General features: G+C 46.4%; 1 protein-coding gene across 6 annotated transcripts in view; it reads left to right on the top strand.

Moving 5' to 3' along the window:
* Positions 1–21,783, top strand: part of PAK3 (p21 (RAC1) activated kinase 3) — a 157,287-nt gene extending 135,504 nt beyond the window's left edge. For all 6 annotated transcript variants that reach the window (XM_038748109.1, XM_038748105.1, XM_038748107.1 and 3 more), the window contains 8 exons: positions 1,406–1,469; positions 3,609–3,657; positions 5,464–5,576; positions 7,035–7,152; positions 8,601–8,700; positions 9,436–9,632; positions 14,183–14,320; positions 16,961–21,783. In XM_038748109.1, coding sequence (XP_038604037.1) covers positions 1,406–1,469; positions 3,609–3,657; positions 5,464–5,576; positions 7,035–7,152; positions 8,601–8,700; positions 9,436–9,632; positions 14,183–14,320; positions 16,961–17,050 — 869 coding nt within the window. In that variant the 3' untranslated portion in view covers positions 17,051–21,783. The remainder of the gene's footprint in view (positions 1–1,405; positions 1,470–3,608; positions 3,658–5,463; positions 5,577–7,034; positions 7,153–8,600; positions 8,701–9,435; positions 9,633–14,182; positions 14,321–16,960) is intronic.
* The last annotated feature ends 1,000 nt before the right edge of the window (positions 21,784–22,783 follow it).

The raw sequence follows: 22,783 nt of genomic DNA, 5'->3' as shown, positions 1-22,783 counted from the left end.
CCCTCTGGGGCTCTGGCTCCCAGCCCCCAGAGATCTTAGCTGTATATCTGAGCCCCCAACCCCCTAGCTGGGCTTCGGGATCAGTCATTCAGTCAGTTGTATTTACTGAGCGCTTACTGTGAGCAGAGCACTGTACTAAGCACTCGGGAGAGTACAGTAAACAGACACATTCCCTGGACAAAACGAGTTTACATTCCAGCACTTAGGACAGTGCTTTGCACATAGTAAGCGCTTAATAAATGCCATTATTATAATTATTCTAGACTGTGAGCCCACTGTTGGGTAGGGACCGTGTCTATATGTTGCCAACTTGTACTTCCCAGGCGCTTAGTACAGTGCTCCGCACGCAGTAAGCGCTCAATAAATACGATTGATTGATTGATTATTATCATCCTAGCAGGGGAAGTCTCTGCCACAGTTGAGGGAGGGGCCTTGAGAAGCTCTGTGCCGTTTGCCTCTTCGGGTTGGCCTCTTGGGCAGCCGGTTCTGCTTCCTGGGGCTCCCTCGCTGAGCCGAAGGTTTCAGGGCAGCCCGGACCCTCTCCGGAGTGGGAATGCATGTCCATGACCAGGTCAGGTGGGATGGGGTGGACTGGTGAAGCCCTTGCCTTCGCTCCACTCCTGTTAGGAGCAGGTGCAAGTCATCAGGACTCTCCCTCTTACCAGTTACCCTCAGCACGCCGTCCCCCTCCCCCTTTTTTGAAAGAATGGGATCGGGAAGAGAGCGAACGATAGAATTACATCAAGACAGGAAAAGGAAAGAGGAAAAAAGCGGGAAAGTTTCCATGTCTGCCTAACCCGGACAAAGACGGGGTGTTCCGTTAGTCATCCACTTAGTTTTAAAATGTGGAGTGAATGAAAGGAATCAAAGACACATTGAAGACAGGAAGCATCTTGGCCTAAGTGGATGGGAATCAGAAGGACCTGTGTTGTAATCCCAGCTCCACCACTTTGCAGTGTGACCTTGGACAAGTCATTTAACTTCTGTGGGCCTTCTTCACATGTAAAATAGGGATTAAGACTGTGAACCCCATATGGGACGTGGACTGCTTCCAAACTGATTAGCTTGTATCTACCCCGGTTCTCGGTACAGCGGTTTAACAAATACCTTATATTTAAAAAACAAACACCATAATTCAGTATTGGTGGTTAGTGTTATAACCTAATCATTTCCATTAAGTATCAGAATCATCAGGCAAGAGTTTAAGATGATGAAACCCAATAGTATTGGTAATATCCCCGAGCTATTAATTTGTTGTACTTTTTTCTAATCAGTCTTGCTGGCACCCCATTGAGTAAATATACTATAGACAGTATCTGGCTGTTGATTTTTCTCTTGCCACCAACTGTCCTTGGAAGCTTAAACTTCCTTTTCAGGTTGATTGAATCACTCTTCTCTCTTGTAGGAAGCATTGTAAGTGTTGGTGATCCTAAGAAGAAATATACACGATTTGAAAAAATTGGCCAAGGGTAAGAGTTATTGTTGTGATCAGTAATATTTATTGAGCGCCTACCGAGTGCGAAGCACCATGCTAAGTGTGTGGGAAAATACAACAGAACCAAGGCACACATTCCCTCTTTTCAAGGAGTTTACAGTGACAACACAAAATTAGTTCAACATAGGGGAATAGGAGGAGGAAGCCAGGATATTATGAAGTCAGTAAGCATTAATTGAGCACTTAATCTGTGCAGAGCACTGAATTAGGCACTTGAGAAAGCACAGGAAAGTTATTCGACATGATCCCTGGCCCCAAGTAGCTTACCGTCTAGAGAAGGAGACAGACACTAAAGTAAAATTCAAGGAGGGAGAAGCAACCGAGTTGTAAGATTGAAGGTTTAGGGCCCCCATGGAATGAGCACCCAAGTGCTCAGGTGAGGCACCCAAGTGTCAAAGTGGCAGTGGGTGGGGAGATGAGACATTTGATGAGAAAAGCATCGTGGACGAGATGTGATTTCAGAAGTGCTTTAAGGATGGGCAGGGCCGCCATAGGGTGGGTGGGAAGGGGAGTTCCAGGAGGAAGAGAGGACGGTGGCAAAAGAGGCAAGAGCGAGGTGCAGTGAGTAGGTTAGTTTGAGGAAGTAGTGCGATTCTAGTACGATGAAATAACCGAACTAAATGAGCGACTCTGGACATAATCATCCATATGCATATAAGTGCTGATTTTAGGAATAAAAACCCAGCTTGGAGGGTGGTGGGCTGCTGGTTTGACGCAGCCACGGGGTTATGATGGGTAGGTTTCCCAGAGGAGGCAGGATTTTTGTAGGGAAGCAGCGTGGCCTAGTGGAAAGAGCACAGGCCTGGGGGTCAGAGGCCCCAGATTCTAATTCCCCTTTGCCACTTCTCTGCTGTGTGATCTTGGGCAAGTCACTTAACTTCCCTGTGCCTCAGTTCCCTCCTCTGCCAAATGGGGATTCAGTACCTGTTCTTCTTCCACTTTACTCTGCGAGTGCTTGGCATATAGTAAGCATTTAACAAATACTATTGGTGCTATTATTATCATTATTATTATTTTGTGGAAGGGGTGAGTTGATTTGGTGAAGGAAGAGAGAGAGAGTTCTGACCCTTAGCTCACTTTGCTTCTATGTGAATTGCACAGCAAATCCAGTCACAGTAATTTTTCTAGTTCTGCAGGTAGACCAATTTTATTGTTTTAGCTTCAACATTTTCCCCTTCTTTCTTGGAAGAGGGTGAAGAAGGGAAATTGGGGAGAAAGAGGAAGTGGGGTCAAAGTCCCCTCAGCCCATTCTACAACATGTATTTTGCTATTCCCAAAATGTTGTTGACTCTCACTGAGATTCACAACTGTAAGCTTGTCATGGGCAGGGAATGTGTCTACCAATTCCGTTGTATTATACTCTACCAAGCCCTTAGTACAGGGCTCTGAACACCATCAGTGCCCGGTAAAGACGATTGACTGATTGATCGAGCGAGCGAGCATTTTTCCAGCCCAGACAGGCTAGTCCAAAGATTTCAAGGGAATAAGAGCAGCCAGGAGAGAATGCAAGTCAGATTACCCCATCAGCCACAGTGATCCTAATCCTTTGTCCAGTTTGCCAGAAGTAGCCGGGCCCACCTGCGAAAGCTGGCCAAATGCTATCCGAACTGGATTTGGGGCAGCCTAGCGTAAGGTAATATTGTATCACCCCTTTCTGAGTTCTTATTGGCCTTTCCTTCATCTGCTGAGACAACCCTTCTAGTTGTCAAGCACATCGTTATTAGGCACAGATGCAGAATTCAATAGGGACATCGTAGATCTATCGCCCGTGAAGCTCACATGTAAGAAATTGGACTGTTCAAAAAAAGGGTTTCTTTTGATCATACTTAATTTCCTCAATTCTTTCTTTTCCCTGACTAAGTCTAGTTGAGCAATGCTGCCTGCTTTTTTTTTTTTGCTGCTTGACTTTTTTTAATTGTTTTTTAAATAAAAAGTAATTTTAAGCTGTCTGTTCACATCCTCTGCGTACTTGATTTGTTTCATGATCTCCGGGCCTGAGGCAGAACACTCAGATGTGCAGCCTGGCTTTTAGAAAAGGCAGAAGTTTGGTTGAAGTCTTCAGCTGTAATGCAGTGTGTATGATGAGTATTTAATCTGATAACTTGTTTTCCAGGGCGTCAGGTACTGTTTATACGGCAATAGATATCGCCACCGGACAGGAGGTGAGTGTGGATGTTCAGGCCAAATTTTTATTGCCTATTTTTATTACAATGATCAGTGGCCGTGTCTCGGCTGAGTTGCTGGATTTAATTGCCAAAGACCCAGATGATATAGGAATTCCCTCACTCCTGATCCAGCTACACAGTAGGAATACAGCTGTTTGTAAATTATCTGAATGTCACCAAGAGCTTTGGAGATGAGGTATGGGAACAGGGTAACCTGGGAAGGGGGGGAAAAAAGGAAAAAATGTAAAAGATAGAATTTTTCAAAAGCATTTGCACTCCAGTGCTACGATGGCGTATTGCTATGATTGCGTACTCCCTGTCAATACATCCAGAGATCCTCCTTGGAGAAGGGTCCCCCTGTCCACTCCCCCTGACCCATCTGCCAGCCAAGCCAAGAGAGGGACCCTGATTTGGACAATCAGGGCTATTGTTCATTCATTGTCAGTCGTATTTATTCAGCGCTTTCTGTATGTGGAGCACTGTACTAAGTGCTTGGGAAAGTGCAGTATAACAATAAAAGGACACATTCCGTGCCCACAATGAGCTTACAGTCTTGAGGTGGGGGGACAGACGTTAATACTGACTTCAGGTGGTCCTCTGCGATGGCCATTGCTATCCCTGTGTCAGTTCTCCTTGGCCCTGGCAGCATTGGCGGGAGAAGCGCAGGGGCTGGGGTGGAAAAGGGGAGCGCCCCTCCTTCAAGTGGCCCCGGTTTAGGCTCCGCATGGCCCAGCGGCTAGAGCCCGATCCTGGGAGTCAGAAGGACCTGGGTTCTAATCCCGGCTGTTCCCCTTGTCTGCCAGGTGAAACTTGGGCAAGTCACTTCACTTCCCTGGGCCTCATTTACCTCATATGTAAAATGGGGGTTAAGACTGTGAGCCCTATGGGACAGGGACTCAGAGTAAGCGCTTAACAAATACCACTGTCATTATTATTATAATTAATAAGTGCCTCATTCACAGGCTATCACCAGTGACTGTTCATAAGGTTTATTATGTGGTGCAATGTCACAACACCTGTGCATAAGGACCAGTGTCTAAAAGTATACCAGCCAAGCGATTGTGCTAACCCTTGACAGAGTTTAGGTTGGTGGGGGTGGAGGTGGTATCTTCAGGTTTAAAGCATTTTTTTTAATGAGATCTGAGTTAGGCTCTAGTACTTAATAATAATAATAATAATGGCATTTATTAAGCACTTACTATGTGCAAAGCACTGTAGAACAGCGCTGGGGAGGTCACAAGGCGATCAGGTTGTCCCCCGGGGGGCTCACAGTCTTCATCCCCATTTTACAGATGAGGGAACTGAGGCCCAGAGAAGTGAAGTGACTTGCCCAAAGTCACCCAGCTGACAATTGGCGGAGCAGGGATTTGAACCCATGACCCCTGACTCCAAAGTCTGCACTCTTCCCACTGAGCCACGCTTCTACTTGGTAGGAAAAGCAGGAGAGCAGGAGCCTGAAGACCCCACTTGTAATTCCAGCCCTATCCCATGATGGGTGACTTCTCTGGACCCCACTTTTCTCCATTTTTAAATAGGGATGATGCCCCTCCCTATTTTACAGTGATGCCGTGAGGGGGAATATTGAGCTCAGTGGTGAGAAAAGGATTTAGAAAATTGAAAACGAATACATTTAGCATATGATAATACTGTTGGTAGTTATGTAATAAATACAAGTAAGAGTGATAGTTAAAGGTAAGTTGAACTCTCAGAGTCTCTTTGTGTGCTGTGTGCTTTCCAGTTATTTTTTTCATTGTTTTATGATTTTTTTCAATTCACCCTTCTGCCTCCCAATGTCAATTTTAGGTGGCCATAAAGCAAATGAACCTCCAACAGCAGCCGAAAAAGGAATTAATTATTAATGAAATTCTGGTCATGAGGGAAAATAAGAACCCCAATATCGTTAATTACTTAGATAGGTAAGTGTTGTCTGGTGCTAAACAGGGTTTTGCTGCACAGAGAGTAACTCTATGCACAATATGTACTTTGTGTGTTGATTACTTTGGAAGACATCCTCAAAACCTGTTGGTAAAATGCTCCCGCTTATACTTTATCAATTCCATCAAATACATGGAGACACCAGATGGGTTGCGGGGCGGTAGTTTGTTGTTCCAAATGAAGGCATCGGTTCACCACCAGCAAACGTGATTCAGCAAGGCATGAACTAGTGTACTTGGGCTTGGGTTGCCATTTCTTAATCAAGAAGGAAGGTCTCTCCAGCGGATATTTAATCAAACATTTGTTTCAAACTGGAGTGTTCCGTGGAAAAAAGGGGAGGAGAGAGGATCACCGATTATGATATTCCTGCCTTAGCTTTGGGATTGGCTGTCAGTGGATCCCTAGTTTAAAACAGGCAGTCAGTATATTAATGTTGGCCTCTGAAGTCAGGCTTTTGCCCCAGATGATTAAGAGCTCTTCAGATTCAGCCTTCTCTTCCTACATCCCTCCCTCAGAATCTCCAGTCCATCAGTCAGTCGTATTTATTGAGTGCTTACTGTGTGCAGAGTACTGACTAAGCCCTCGGGAGAGTACAATATAGCAGTAAACGGACACATTCCCTGCCCATAACGAGCTTACGGTTTAGAGAGGGGGAGACAGACACTAATCGAAATAAATAAATTACAGGTATGTACCTAAAATGCCGTGGGGCTGGGAGGAGGGGATGAATTAAGGGAGCAAGAAAGGGTGACGCAGAAGGGAGTGGGAGAAGAGGAAAGAGGGCTTAATCAGGGAAGGCCTCTTGGAGATGTGCCTTCAGTAAGGCACATAAGACGGCATAATGATAAGGAAAATACTAGCTTGACTGTCCTCAAAGGAAGCTTCAGCACATAGGCAGGAAGAGAGTTGGCAGGGAGGAAATTACCGCCCCCAACCACCCCCTAGCAACCCTTTATCATAACTGCTAATCATACTTACTCCCCAGCCAATCCAGAAACACAATAGGAAGCAACACCCAAGCCCAATGGCCTTATTACCTGCTGTGTGACCTTGGGCGAGTCACTTAACTTCTCTGTGCCTCAGTTCCCTCATTTGCAAAATGGGGATTCAATATCCTTTCTCTTCCTACTTAGACCGTGAGTCCCATGTGGTTCCTCATCGTGTGTCTACGCCAGCACTTAATACAGTGCTTGGCACGTTGTAAATGCGTAAGAAATGCCAGTGTTACTATTATTACTATTATAATTATTGTAAAATCAAAATAGGTCATGTCAAGGTAAACTAGGCTCGTGTGACTAATGTTATCGCTAACATTCTCAATATCATTTTTGTTCGAAAGGGCCAGATTACGTGTCAAGTAATAATGGGGAAAACAAAGGAATTCTTAAGTTGAAAATCCAAGAATTAGTGAAAATCTTTTTTTTGTTTTCTCGTTTCAGCTACTTAGTGGGCGACGAACTTTGGGTGGTAATGGAATACTTAGCCGGGGGCTCCTTGACGGACGTCGTCACAGAGACCTGCATGGATGAGGGACAGATCGCATCTGTCTGTCGAGAGGTAAGAGCTGCACACAGCTGTTGGGGCTCAGGGAGGGACCGAGGTGGGGTTTCTCATCTTTGATCAGAAATTACTTGTAGAAAAAGGAAGAAATGCGGAAACCTTCTCGAAGGACAATATGTTGGAACATATCTTTGCGGAAAGCCCAACCATGTCGGTGATAATTCAACGTAAATCTAAGGGGGAAATGATGCTATTTTAGGTATTGTCATTTTGATCAAAGTAGTTAGAGGAGTCCCAGAATAGATTATGTGGCCTGAGCCATTCCATTCACTAGGTCAGCACAGCTCAAACTAACCAGCTCAATACCAGTTCTCCCCTTTCTTTGTGTTGGGTGGGACAGAGCCCTTGGGGTTATGACACATTCTTCTGATGAGGAGAAGCTTCACACTGCTTCTGTTTTCTCCCATGTGCATGGAAAATTCATTAACTTTACAATAAAAAGAAAAATGGTCATTGTGAAGCCTTTTCCAAACAACCATGTAAGCGAGTTTTGAAAGAACGCCTCACCCTTGCGTATTCCTCCAGAATGACTGACTTCTCCCTCTTTGGGTCACCTCCTTCCCCATCTCCCCTACCCCCAAACCCCACTCACGTGTCCTTCCTCCTGACCCAAATCGGCTCTTCCTGAGCCAAGAATTCAGTCAGGTCGCAAGCAGTAAAAGATGTTGCCAGTGACAGTTGCAACCACCACCTCAAAAGATTCAGGATCTTGTCTGTGCAGTGAGCAAGACTCTTCAGGGTTCAGTGAGGATTGCTTGTTTTTAGCCACACGTCTCCCCCCCAGCCACTCAACACAGGAAGGCTTTGATTATCAGTGGCCCTTTCATCAAATGCAAGCGACAACAGTAGTCTGCTCCATAGTAGTTCCCAATGGAAAATCACTCTCTCTCCTTTCTGGGTTTTTATAGATCCGTCTGTCATGTTGGGCAGGAACTGAAAAATTGACTTTTATCAACTGTATGTGGTCCCATTAATGCTTATGAGAGAAGTCAGCTATACTCATTGGCATTTCTAATTGCACATGTGATGGTGATGATGGTGATGGCCTTTATAAAGTGCTTACTATGTGCCAAGCGCTGTTCTAAGTTCTGGGGCAGATACAAGGTAATCAGGTTGTTCCCCATGGGGCTCACAGTCTTAATCCCCATTTTACAGAAGAAGGAACTGAGGCACAGAGAAGTGAAGTGACTTGCCCAGGGTTTCACAGCAGACAAGTGGCGGAGCCGGGATTAGAACCCATCACCTCTGACTCCCAAGCCCGGGCTCTTACCACTAAGCCACGACTGCTTTGTTTAGACCGTTGTTTTTCTAATAATGTACAAAGAGCCAGCAGTTTCACATAGCACCAAATTCTACACCTGCTCAGAAATGTGAAATGCTAGTGATTTGTATTTCTATGTGTTGAAGTCGGAGCTTTTAGGTGTTTTTTTTTTTCCTTCCTTTAGTGCCTCCAAGCCTTGGATTTCTTGCATTCAAATCAAGTGATCCATAGAGACATCAAGAGTGACAACATTCTGCTCGGAATGGATGGATCTGTTAAACTGAGTAAGTACGTTGGTCCAGGTGGTGTTTGGGGGACCTGGTGTTGGATTGCTGCAAGGTGCAACCCATTTTGACAGCAGAATGCTAGTTGATTTGGGATGACAGGAAATGCAAAATTAGCACAGGAGTAAAGCATCAAAATAGAGAAAGATTGAAGTTGTACCACACCCAGAGCAGAGGTCCAGTTTTCCGGGAGCTAATATTTCTGAATCTCCACTTTCAATATATAGGTTAAATTTGTGCCTCAGTTTCTCCCAAAGCACTATCATTTGATCAGTCAATGATATTTATTCATCATCATCATCATCAATCGTATTTATTGAGCGCTTACTGTGTGCAGAGCACTGTACTAAGCGCTTGGGAAGTACAAGTTGGCAACATATAGAGACAGTCCCTACCCAATAGTGGTCTCACAGTCTAAAAGGGGGAGACAGAGAACAAAACCAAACAGACTAACAAAATAAAATAAATAGAATAGTTGAGCACTTAACGTGTGTAGAGCACTGCACTAAGTGCTTAAGAAACTAGAGTACTACAGAGTCGGTAGACACGTTCCCTGACCACAGGGGACTTGCAGGCTTGTGTGTTGTCACTACATTGGAACTCAGGAGACTCACCAAAAGGCCCCCTGACTTTGGTAAGCGGTAGTCAGCGGTCCCCATGGCCAGGTATCGTGAAAGCCGTCTTCTCGGTTTCATTGCTTGAGTCGACGGTAACCTGCATGTCCTTTCCCCGCAGCCGATTTTGGGTTTTGCGCCCAGATCACCCCTGAGCAGAGTAAACGGAGCACAATGGTGGGGACTCCGTACTGGATGGCACCCGAAGTGGTGACAAGGAAAGCGTATGGACCCAAAGTGGACATCTGGTCGCTGGGGATCATGGCCATAGAAATGGTGGAAGGAGAGCCCCCGTACCTCAACGAAAACCCGCTCAGGGTAAGTGCCAGTAAAAACCAAGGCTGCTTTACCACTCTTCCCCTTCTTTTCCCTCCTATTTTATCTTTCTTTTTTTTGGCATTCCCTTGAAATCTTGAAAAAAGCTTACTATCAATTGTGTTCATTGATAATCAAAATGAAGATCATTTTTCCTCTACCTATCCCCGTTACAAATGAGGCAGCATCTCCAGTTCTCTTAAGATTGGAAAGGTAAAACTAACCACATCAGTAAATAGTTTCCATCATCTGTAAGTCAGTCCGTAGTTCACAAGTTTGTCTTAAAGGGAACAGTGTGCTAGGAAAATGTAATTATGGCTACGGCTTTCTTTCTTGTGGGAAGAAGGGGGAATCATCATTTCACCGGACAGGGTTCAGGGCAGCAGTTCAGCCCACACGTAGTCCCATCAACCCTTTTCCCGTCCTCAGCTATTTGGCACAGTTATCTAGCAACTACTCGAAAATTCTTTGCACTTCTTTCCAGAGGCAAGTGTTTACCCCAAAACAGTGGTCCTACTCCCAAAGAAAACCGTGACTTTGAGAAATACCGTGGCTTTATCTTGAAGCAGGAGGTGTGTGCTATTTCATCAATTTTTTTTAAAGAAAGCCTGTTTCTGATTATATACTTTGTGGCCTGTGCCCGCTGACTGCATTCAACCATCATCCAGATTGTTCCTCAAAGGCCCCAGGGTGAATAGCCCTCTATGCCAGATGATTGAGAATGTAGTGAACTTGCCATAGTATAGTATCAACCTTTTACTCTGCCAAGTAGAAATGAATCGTGGGTTAAAAACTTAACCGCCGGACCAAAATAGCCAAATCTTATTTTTATCATCTCTGTGAATGTCCCCAGATGTTCTGTTGAATTCGTAAGAAAAAGTGTCTTTCCACTACTGCCTGTGAGCCACTCTGCTCCATATTTCACAAGACGACGACTACAGTGCCTAAAATCAGATTCCAAGCAAGTCATTTTCATATGGGGAAGCAGCATGGCTCAGTGGAAAGAGCGCAGGCTTGGGAGTCAGAGGTCATGGGTTTGAATCGCGGCTCCTCCACTTAGCTGTGTGATCTTGGGCAAGCCGCTTAACTTCTCTGTGCCTCAGTTACCTCATCTGAAAAATGGGGATTAAGACTGTGAGCCCCAAGTGGGACAACCTGATCACCTTGTATCCCCCCCCAGCGCTTAGAACAGTGCTTCGCACATAGTAAGCGCTTAACAAATACAACCATTATTATTATTATTATTATTGTTATTATATGCAGGAAACCTGGGTCTTCATGGCCCAAGGTAAGCTCGTTCTTTAGACTGTAAGTCTATCCTGTAGACTGTAAGCTCACTGTGGTCAGGGAATGTGTCTGTTTATTGTTATATTGTACTCCCCCAAGCATTTAATACAGTGCTCTGCACACAGTAAGCACTCAGTAAATACCATTGACTGATGGACAGATGTTTCGATGGTGTGGTCAGTGTGCTTTGGATTGCTGGTTAAGGCTTTGGATTAATAGCGGGTGGCAAACCAGGTCCTAAGCACAGTCAGCCCCAGGATGTGAAGTGAATTCTCTGTTCGGAGAGCATTTTTATAGAATTGGCGCTTGTACTAGAACCTCTTTGTCCCACTGTCCTCATCAGTGGTGACAGCCTTATGTGCATTTAGCTTGGATTTAGAGATCGGATCAGAGGAACAATTTGTGAACTAAGTCAGCTGGAAGTAAAATGGCCCAGTGAGTGGAAGAAACAGGATTCAACTCTGTTTCTGCCAGATAATTGAAAGGTAATAGGTCCCTAGGGTATCTAAGGACATATCTTACGTTCCCTTTTCCCATCACGAAGAAAGTTAATCGATCTTATTTTTTAAAGTATCAGACTGGGGATCTTGGAAAATCCTCCCTGATTTCAACCTGTATTAAAGCCAGAGAACCATAGAACAAAGTGATGGTAATCAATACTTTGTCGATGTAGGGAACCCAGTTTGGTGAAAGTTGTTGACAGAAGATGAATGTTGGCTGTTTGGTGCAGAATCAATTAATTCATAGTATTTTTTGAACACTATATCAAGCGCCTGGAAGAGTGCAATACAACAGAGTTGGCAGACACTTTCTCTGTCCACAAGGAGCTTCCAGTCTAGAGACCTGGGCAGCTGCTGATTTCCCAAGCCTGCAATAGAGAACTAATAGAACTTCTTAGAAGCGGTCATCTTTTTTGTTGTTGTTGTCACACAGTACACTTCACAATCAAGTGTTTTTGATCTATCCTCCTCCAGAAATTTAGGAGCCAGCTAGAGAGTCAAAATTTGAAGTAATACATCTTTGAGTCTTCTGGTATCTGTCAACAGTCAGCTGGGTAGCAGGAACAGGTAGTTGGAGCTCTTCCTAGCAGCACACACAGTTCTCCATTGACCTTTTTCTGGCTAAAATCAACTCTGATCTAATTTTCCGTGGTGTCTTGGTTGCCTTTAGCAATTTTGACCACTCCCTCATTGGAGAAGCTCGCTCTGGCTTAACTGACCAACTAATCTTTGGATTCACTTCCTCTCTTGCTCATCACTCATCACTCCATGTCAGTTTCCTTTTCTGGGAGCGGGAGGAGGAGGGAGACAAGGAGACAGCTTCACCAATATCTCCGGAATCTGGCCCTTCTTCTTCATCCCACTGGCCAGCACACTAGTCCAGACATCCATCAAATTCCGGCTTAATTACCGAATCAGCCTTCTTGCTTAGCTCCCTGCCTCCATTCTCACTCCTCTCCAATCCACACTTCATTCTGCAGCCCAGATCATTTTTCTCAGGTATCATTCTGCACCCAAAATATCAGCTGTGGTATCTGTTAAGCGCTTACTTTGTGCCAGGCACTGTTCCAAGCACTGGGGTAAATACAACCCTCAATAGTTGTTCATTCTCTCTGCATCAAACAGAAACTCCCCCAAATAATAACTATGCTATTTATTAAGCACTTATTTGTGCCCAGTACTGTTCTATGCACTGGGGTAGATACGGGGTAATCAGATTGGACATTGTCGCTGTCCCACATGGGGCTCACAGTCTCATTCATTCAATCGTATTTATTGAGCGCTTACTGCATGCAGAGCACTGTACTAAGCGCTTGGGAAGTACAAGTTGGCAACATATAGAGACGGTCCCTACCCAACAGCGGGCTCACAGTCTAGAAGAATCTAGTCTAGTCACAGATTAGACTAGATTAGAATCTAGTCTAATCACAGTCTAGTCTCAATCTCCATTTTACAGATGAGGTAAGTGAGGCGCAGAAAAGTTAAGTGACTTGCCCAAGGTCACACAGCAGACAAGTGGCGGGGCCGGGATTAGATTCCACGACCTCTGACTCCCAAGCCCGGGCTCTTGCCATTAGGCCGTGCTGCTACTTTGACACTCATTCAACTGTCTCCCTCCTAATTACCCACTCGCTTCTATTATATTACAGCTCATACTCTTAATTCCTCTCAAGCTACTCACTCTGCCCTTCACTCTTCTCTCCTACCGCTGACCTCTTGCTCACCTTCTTCTCCTTCCCCTATCTTTCAAGTCCTACTGAAATGACATCTCATCAGTTAATTTATCATTTTCCCTCCTACTGCCACTTCAGCCCTTCCATGCCTGCTGAGTTCTTAGAGGCTCCCAACCCCATCCTTCTTCCTTACTTCCTCCTCTCTGTAGTTGATTTAAGTAGCTTTCTCCCCTTCTCCTTGAGGGAAGGAATTGCACACTGAGATTCTGCTGTGCTATCTCCCATCGTCGGTGCTCAGTAAATGCTGTTGATTGGATTGATTAATCATCAACTCCAAGGCTTTTTACCCATTGTCACCCTATTTTCTGGTCTGCCCTCTTTTCCCTTATACCCCATTGCTTAAATTCTTTGCTCCCCTCAAGCTGACGACTCGTCCATCCGTTCTTCGCATCTTGCCCCCTGCCCCCGGCAGATTTGCTAAGCCACTTCTCCTTCCCCGCTCTCTTGCCCCGGAAGCCTACTTGAAGACCCACCTCCTCCAAGAGGTACTCCGTGATCGTGTCACCTTCTTGCTCATGACATCCGTGGCAACCGCCCCAGCTCATTTCAGCACTCCTGTGTGATGGTGTATTTATTTAATGAGTTACTGCTCCTCTCGTGAGAATTGGTAGCCCATCCAGGACTTGCTTGGTGTTGCGGGCCAGGGGCGGGTTTTTGAACTTTTAGATTACAGTGCTTTGCACACTGTAAGCACTCAATAAATACGATTGAATGAATGAAGTACATAAACCTTAAAAGGAACTGACTTCTATACCACCGTATTAGGCTACAGTCTCCCACCTCTGTAAGAAGAATTTCTTCTCCTATTGTGGTAAGTGTTGGTAGAACGACCCCAACCACACTGTGTGGAATCAGCTTCATCCAGACTTTTATTTCCACATTCCCCACCCGCCATGAATCGTCTTTCACTGGCAGCCTGAAGTGAATGTCCAGGCTTGTTCCCGGAGCCAGGCTAGCCCTAGCAGGCCGAGACCTCCCCGCCGTCCCTGCTGACAGGACTGCCCTGAGCACGTTCTTTCATTTTTGTCCTTAGGCTCTGTATCTGATAGCGACCAACGGCACCCCCGAACTTCAAAATCCGGAGCGACTGTCGGCCGTATTCCGAGACTTCCTTAATCGCTGTCTCGAGATGGACGTGGACAGGCGAGGCTCTGCCAAGGAGCTCTTACAGGTAAACGAGGCTCGCGGCATGGGGGACAGCCGCATGGGAAGAAGAGTCGCTGATCCACAGGGAGATGGGTCGACCTCTGGCAGAAGTTGCCCCCTTCTAACTTGTTGCCCACAGTTGCTCTGGCAGAAGTTGCCTTTCCCTAGGATGGAACTGATGTAGAACTAGCTTTCCTTCTGTGAGTCAAATCCTGAAACGAGAGTGGGGACTTGGCAGGTTTTAACTGTTCTGGGCACATGGAAGAGGATTTACCCGGATTCTTGCTTAGTGTTGGGAGCAAAATTTCCTTTGGTTTCAAAGCTGCCACCGTTTCCTGGGAGGCTCCCGTCGTGACTGGGCATATAATTGAGAGAGAATTTCATGCTTGCTTGTCCATGCAGGCAGCGAGGCCTAATGGATAGAGCATAAGCTTGGGAGTCGGAAGGACCTGGGTTCTGATCCTGACTCCCTCACTTGCCTGTTGTGTGGCCTTGGGCAAGTCACTTTTCTGGGCCTCCATTAACCTCATCTGTAAAATGGGGGTTAAGACCGGGAGCCCCGTGCGGGACAGGGACCGTGTCCAACCCGATTAGCTTGTATCTACCCCACTGCTTAGTACAGTGCCTGGCACATACAAAGCGCTTAACAAATGCCATATATTATTGTTATTATGAGCGTCATTCCTGGCCCCCCCATTATTGGAGTGAGCTTTACCCTGATGAAACCGGTGGCGAAGCTGGGAAAGGTGGGACTCACTGCCAACAGAATATGTGCTTAAGACTTTGTTTTGGTGTTTTGGCAGTAGTGGTGAGGTGTCGCAGTGAGCCATCCACAATCTCTCGCCCAGTCCTCCTGCACCCCAGCAGGAAGCATTGCAGAACTACTGGGTTGTTTTTTTTCCCAGCTAATTATTTCAGAGAGCAGCCGGGCCTGCTTGGCGAACACCCACTTCACTGGGTGAGGACTTGCCCGGTGCACTCTTCTCAAGAGAGCACTGTAGCCCGGTAAAAAGAGCGTAGGCCCGAGAAATGAGAGACCCGGGGTCCAATCCTAATTCTGCTGTGTGACCTTGGGCAAGTCGCTTAACCTCTCTGGGCCTTAGTTTCCTCCTCTGTAAAACGGGGACGATACCGGCCTTCCCCACTTCTCTGGTGGTGCAAATTGTATTGGACAGGGACTGTATCTGATATGATCATCTCCTATCTACCCCAGTGCTTTGCTAGAAACGTTTTGGCAGCTTGTGAGCCTTTTGGGTGGCTCCAGCTTTGCTCTCCTCTCTCAGCCTCCTCTGTTCGTGAGAATTGACTGTGTCCAACCCAATTATCTTGCATCTGCCCCAGAGCTTAGTATAGTGCCCGGGCACATAGTAAGTGCAAGCATGGCCTAGTGGATAGAGCATGGGATAGAGGACCTAGGCTGTAATCCCGGCTCTGCCACTTGTCTGCTGCGTGAACTTGGGCAAGCCACGTAACTTCTTTGGGCCTCAGTTACCTCATCTGTAAAATGGGGATAAAGACTGTGAGCCCCAGGTGGGACATGAACTATGTCTGACCCAATTACCTTGTGTTTAGAAGCCTGGCACATAGTAAGTGCTTAACAAATACCGTAAAAAATGAATTTTTAAAAACCGCAATTATGGTTGTATGTACCATGTCCAGAAGGAATAGGCCAAGATGGGTGCCCCCCCCAATCCATCACCCCCACCCCCCCCACTCATCTATTAGCCTAGAACCATAGTCTGCTTCCAAAAAGGTCCAGAGAGCATCCAATTCTAAGCAATTTTGGTGCTCTTCGAGGAAGAGCTAGGAACAGTTTCAGACTTTACATCCGGAGGACGCCTGGGATTTTGAGATTCTCCAGGTCCATTTTGGGGAAGGGCCCAGAAGCTCACAGGCGTAGGATGTTGGAAAACAACATTATTCCTTGTTTCTCTGGCTGCGCGTGTGGTTTTGTGATGTATTTTTAAAATGGGCAACAGAGAAGTCCAAGAACCAGGTTGAGAGAAGGGCCAGGTGTGGCGGAGTGTGGTCTGTCATCATTATCATCAATCGTATTTATTGAGCGCTTACTGTGTGCAGAGCACTGTACTAAGCGCTTGGGAAGTACAAGTTGGCAACATATAGAGACAGTCCCTACCCAATAGTGGGCTAGCCCAGGCCTAGAAGTCAGAGGACCTGGGTTCTAATCTCGGCTCCGCCACTTGTTAGTATGCTTGGTTTTGTTGTCTGTCTCCCCCTTTTAGACTGTGAGCCCACTGTTGGGTAGGGACTGTCTCTATATGTTGCCGACTTGTACTTCCCAAGCGCTTAGTACAGTGCTCTGCACACAGTAAGCGCTCAATAAATACGATTGATTGATTGACCTTGGGCAAGTCACTTCACTTCTCCCAGGCCTGTTACCTCATCTTTAAAACGGGTATTAAGACAGTGAGCCCAATGTGGGACAGGGAATGTGTCTAACCTGATTATCTTGTATCTACGCCCAGCACTTAGTACAGTGTCTGGCACATAGTAAGCGCTTAACAAATGCCATAATTATTATTATTATTAATGTTGTTGTTGGTTTTGAGGTTTCTGTTGCTCACAAGCAGAAAGTTGCTTAAAACGAGCGGTGCCTGTTAGGTTCAGAAACGATGCCACTAACTGCTCATCTTCTTTTCTCTAGCATTCATTTTTAAAATTAGCCAAGCCTCTCTCCAGCCTGACTCCTCTGATCATTGCAGCCAAGGAGGCGATTAAGAACAGCAGCCGCTAGCACTGGGGGCCCGCCCCCCCTCCCACCCCACTCCCCCATGCCAGTTCCCTCGGGAGCAGGACTGGAAAAAAAAAAAAAAAGAAAAACTCTCAAACCTCAACTCCTGTGCTGCCGGCCGGCCGGACCAAAAAGACAGACCGTCGTCGACAGGCCTAAAGGGTGGGGCGGAATCGGCTCTCCTAGGAATAGCAACTTCCCATGAGTCTTTCTCCCTGCTCCTCAGATCACTTAACTTATTCTCCCAGCCGGAACACAGCCCGAAAGGAGGACAGCGAACACGGACGTGGCTTCCTCGGGGCCGTTTCCCACACGAAGCAAGAGGACTTCCTCGCAGTGAACAAACATTTCGCGCATTCACTTTTAAAACGGTGGGCTCTTAGAGGTGCACAGTCCCTTCTCTGAATGTTTTGGTTGGCTTCGGAGTTGGAGAAGGGGGTAGGGTGGCAGGGGAGAGGACCTTCCTGGGTTCAGGGACGACCTCGAAACCTCCTCCACGTAGTACGTTCATTCTTTTAGAAGGCCAGGAAGAAAGGACTAGTTAGAATGAGGGCAGCGGGGGGACCCAGCCTCCTGTTGAAGCAGCAGGCCTCCAATATCTCCCTCCCATTTTGAGCCTCCTTCCGTAGTGGCAGCTTGAGTTGTGCAACTCTTTCTTTTCCTTGGAAAAGTTTATTTTAAGGAATAAAAAATACAGTAAAAAGATGGATGAGTTTCCGCAGAAAGGTATTTTTTGTTGGTTTTTTTTTTAAGTTGATGCTTTGACGGTATCCCAGCACATTTTTTCACCCCAGGAGAGTTTACCCGGCAGTCTGTGTAAGCTTGCATTTGGACTACTGGAAAGGCGCGAGTGGAAATAACATTTCTAGAGAGCCGCTCCCAACCCAGGGGAACCTGCAGGGAGAGATGGGGGTTTTTTTTAGGGCAGAGAGACCTGAGGGCAATAAGGTGAACGAAGATGAAATTGCCTGCTTTCGGATCTTCATGCGGTACGCGTATATTGAGGGAAGAAGAAACTTCTCAAAGATTATCGAGCCAGGGAGTGATCTTTTTAACATGAGATGAAGGTTGTTCAATTTGACCATTTGTACTTTTTAATGATAAAGTGATCTGCAGGTGACAGTCGTGATTAGCCTGTACTCAGAAAATCTGTTTTTGTAGAATATTTGCTGCAGTATTTTCAGTTTTAAAAATGGGTGGACAGCGGAATGTGTTCCAACAGCGCTTGACTAAGGCTTCTGCTAGAGTCCATCCTGTGACCTTTCTGATGCTATTGCAGGTAAAGATTTTTTTCAGATTCAGCTTGGTGGTGTTTGAATACCAGCTCCATCTTCCAACCAGCTCCTCTCCCTCATCCCCTCCCCTCAATGTGGTTCCCAAAATATACCTAGTTTGGGTTTGTCTGAGACCCACTGGGGAAATACTGAGTATTTTTGGTTTTTGTGGTTGGGTTTGGAATACACAGTTAAGGATTTACGCTGACGAAAAGGAAAAAAAAAAGATTCGGAGAATTTCTGAGAACAGTATATTGCTTCTCTTTTTGAGTTAACTGTCTAATTGTTAGGACCTAGAAGATAGCATTTGGAGTCCTTGAAAACCTGTTGATTTGTAATTTGTCGTGTATTCAGTGGGGCATTGTCTTCATGCGATGGTGAGAAGTCAAGGGGAAAGTGATTGTTTCTATTTCCATGTATTGCTTTCTCTCTGCTGAAAATGCAGCAAGCTGACCCATGTAAGATAGCACTTTCTCTGGAGAGTTTCTGTCCAACGTACAATGGTACTCCCCTTTGTTTAGGCAGTTACATTATTTGATTTCCTGCTATCCTATTTGTTGTCTTCAGCCGTGACATTGGTGTGTTTTTGTTGTTGGTTTTTTACACCCCCTTCCCAGGTGATCTCTGAAAAGGGATCATGGAAAAAGAAAATCTAAAGGTCATCTCACTCTGGCGTGATGGGATGGAAAATTAATTGGGGCCAGTGTTCTCAATGCAACTGCTTTTTCATAAGAGGCCTTAATTTGTATTTTCTTTTTTTAACAGTTTATTCTGTTTTGCAGTAGTAAATGCTAGGATGCTGACCTATCTCAGTAAGTAATCCTCCACCCCAACCAAATGGCACCCAATAGTGGAATCTAGCTGACTCCGAAATGGAGGAGCCGCATCTCCGAGGTGTTTCCTTGGAGAGGGGGAAGGAGTAATCTTGGGCCCTGGGCCCCAGGCCTGCTCCTGAACCTTATTTTCTTATTGGTGTGATGTTTTCTGCGTATCTGAGCAGATCACGCGAAAGCATCCCGGAGCATCTTTGCCTCTGCAAAAAAAGTCATCTTATGCAGCCTATTGTAAATCTTTGGGGCCGGCCTCTGGCAGTCACCCCAATTCCAAAGACCCGTCCCAGGGTTGGAGAGTTACAGGGGTATCATTTTAAGAAGTGGAAAATTTTTCCTCGCATCACCTAATAATTTGTTTTCTAACCCTGTAGGTATCTCCTCCCTCACCCCAACCCACAGGTCAGAATTGCAAAGTCTTTACGTCACTCCAAAGCTCTAGGCTGGTGAGGGGGTGTGAACACTGAGCCAGAAGCGCTGGATAGTACTTGTTGAGCGCTTCCTACTCTGCAGAGCAGTAACAAGCAGCGCAGCCAAGAGATGAGTTAGAAGCACAGTAAAAGCGATTTGGGAAAACACAGGTACCATTTTAGTAAGGATCCAGGGAAAGGTCCCGGGGCGGCTGGATTTCTGGAACTTCCGAGGCCATCGGGTTGGTCGCCGCGCCCAGGGAACGTTTGAAACGTCCCCTGTTTTGTCTGTCTGCTACTGTAAATACATTTGCATCTCCCGTTACTGGACATCCATTTGGCTACTGGATAGCCAAATCTTTTTTGCAGGGTAACTCAAGTATGCATTCCTCTTCTCTTATGGGGTCCACGTTTCTTTCAGGCTGGGGAATTTCAGAGCCTCATTTTTGTTCCCGTCAGCCGGCCCCCATGCCTCGCCCTCCCCCAGAAGCACAGTCAGCTACTCAAAGGCAAGGAAAACTGGCATGACTTCCCGTCTGCCAGAGAGTGTTTCTTTCCGAGAACTTGGAACTATTTTTGTGTACAGAAAGACTATTTCTCAATTCAGCGAGCATGCAACTAATCCTATTCCTTTGCTCCGCGGATTGTCAAGCGAGTAGGCTGGTAGTCCAAGCGAAATCACAGAATCACCGGATAGAAACATGGAAAATGAAGGCAGAAGTCAAGCCTGTCTGGCTAGAACACAGAACAGCTGGACGAGAAACTGTTGGTAGAGGTGCAGTGAGCTTCCTAGCCTGGGTGCTGAAGGTAAATTCATACACACACACACACACATCAGCTCCTCTCTCTCTCTCTCTCTTCCTCCCATCAAAAGACAGCTGGGGAGAGGCTGCTCACAAATTGAGCAGCAACCCCTTTCAAGCACTTTCTTTTCAGGCCCTCGAAGTTGGTAGAAAGTGTCGGCCAGCACCCGTGCCTGGTGTGACCTAGCCAAGGTGGCCCCTGCATCTTTTACTAGTGTCCTTACGTTTGAGCTTTGGAGGGCAGCAGGGCCCTTAGAAAAAAAAATGTTTGGGTCACCACCCCTGCTCCTTGGCCTGTTCCAGTTCCCATCTACGGGCTCGTGGTCCTAAATACGCACCAGACGAGCGGTTCAAGAAGCCCCGTAGCTCTACCGGGTGAGGAAATGTGACAGAAATCTGGGTGGGTGGAGGGTGAGTCCATTCCCACTCTCTCTTGTGGGTGTTCACGTCATTCGTCCCAAGCTTTCACATGGACAGTAACGGTTCTGATCCACAGGTTAAGGGCAGTTCCCTCAACAGCCACCCACTGTGTACAGTCGCCGATGCCCCCGTCACCTCCGCTCCGATGTGGTGCTTTACAGATCACGCTGGGGAAATCGGGGCTCAGGTTTTCAGCGTCTGAGCCTTCTGCCGTTGATGACTGCTGAGATTCAGGCCCAGGTAGTAAAGGCAAAATGCGAATGGAGTTGCTAGAGACGACACCACGATAGCAGCATTCAGCAGTGTTGTCGGGGGCTGGGGGGAAGGATGCAGGACCAAAAGATAAATATCCAGATGAAAAGAGCGTGTGACAGCCAGCTCGGCTTGGAATGACCCTCCTTGTGACTAGTAACCATGTGGGATTACTGTATGCTTATGGTATTTTATGGACGCACAAACGCACACACAAACCGCTGAGGTTTTGCACTATATCCTGGAAGCATTAATGATTTCAGTGAACCTCAGTGCAATCCCCAGTTCAGTTGAAAGTAACCTGTCCTGGGGTCTTCTGAATTCCCCTTGGGGTATCTGGATGAAAACAAAACCCAGAGTAGGAGTCTTAATTTTCATTTTTTTTTTAAATCAGAGCTGCATCTCATTTTGCTGGACATTCCTTTTTTTTTAGGATGTGTTATCTGTAAAAACCGTGTGGTGAAATTCTCCTGTAACTTTGGATTAAAAGGTACCTATGGTTTAAAAAAATAATAAGTTATTTTCTTTTAATGCTGACGGCCTGGCTCCATCTTGATGACCTCGGCATCCTTTTTTTTTTTGGAAAGAGAATTTTTTTTGTTTCCAATATTAAGTTATTTTAAATTGTGGTTGAAGCAATAGAAAATTGAAATATGGATTGTGCATGACCGTGTCTTGAGTGTAAAAAATATTGCAGTTTGAAACTTGGACCTAAAGTATTGAGAATAAAAGTGAAATACCATCGAAGGGTTTGGCTTTGCGCGCTCTGTCTCGCAATCCCTGTGTCGTGCTATAGCCAGTCACATTTCTTGGGGCCTTAGAGAAGCATCTCTCTGGAAGTCATCGAAGCCATGGTACCTGATCTCTCTCCTCGCCTCCCCCAGCTCCACGCCAGCCCCAATGCCACGCTACATCAAACGACGGAAGGAACGGAAATGTACCTGAGGGAACGCCAGGAAGTTTCGAGGTAAGTCCAAGAGGAATCCACCCTCAAACGTCACCTATGAAACTGTGCCTCCTTTTACACAGTCTGAAGCCACCTGAAGTCCCTCAGCCTTTGGGGGTGGGTTTCCTCCAACCTCCTCAGCCCGACCCTGAATGGCTTTTTCACCGCAAGACCGAGTCTGGGCAATAAGTGGGCCAGAAGGCAGTAGATTAGGCAGAGGAGGGGGGAGCTGCGGATGATAGAGTGACGAGAATTTGTCTCCCTCCACTCCCTGCCAGCCAGCTGAGGGGATCTTCACTTCCCAGTTGGAACCGCAGTGGATCGAGGAAAGGAACCGAGGCCTGGAGGTGGGGGTCCTCTCTCGGGGGCCAAGGCCTGGTAAGTCCCAGCCGTGTTAAGACACCGTGACACTCCTTCCACTCTGCCACTCCCTGACAGAGACCCAGGGAGGCCCAGGCCAAGAGAAGTGGAGAGATGTAGAGAAACATGCAGAGAGATTGAGACGCGGACTCTCAGAGAAGCAGAGAGAGACTCAGAACTGTAGAAAGGCAACAGAGTCACAGTCTTGGAGACACGCAGAGAGATGCAAGGAGGTGTAAGGACAGAGATGTAGAGCCCTTAAGTCAGATGGACAGGTGCAGATAGAAAGCAAGATCTAGAGACCGTGATGGACACAGAGAGACAGGCAGTCCCACACAGAGATTCAAATAGATCAGAGAATAGAGGGGCAGTGATACAGAGAGAACTGAAAGAGGTAGAGACGGTTTCAGAAAGGTGAGACACAGGTAGAGGCAGGGATGA

The sequence above is a fragment of the Tachyglossus aculeatus genome, chromosome 6, assembly GCF_015852505.1.
Source record: "Tachyglossus aculeatus isolate mTacAcu1 chromosome 6, mTacAcu1.pri, whole genome shotgun sequence".
NCBI classification, from domain to species: Eukaryota; Metazoa; Chordata; class Mammalia; order Monotremata; family Tachyglossidae; genus Tachyglossus; species Tachyglossus aculeatus.
The sequence above is the reverse complement of the archived record's forward strand: the minus strand, read 5'-3'. Positions and strand labels throughout refer to the sequence as shown.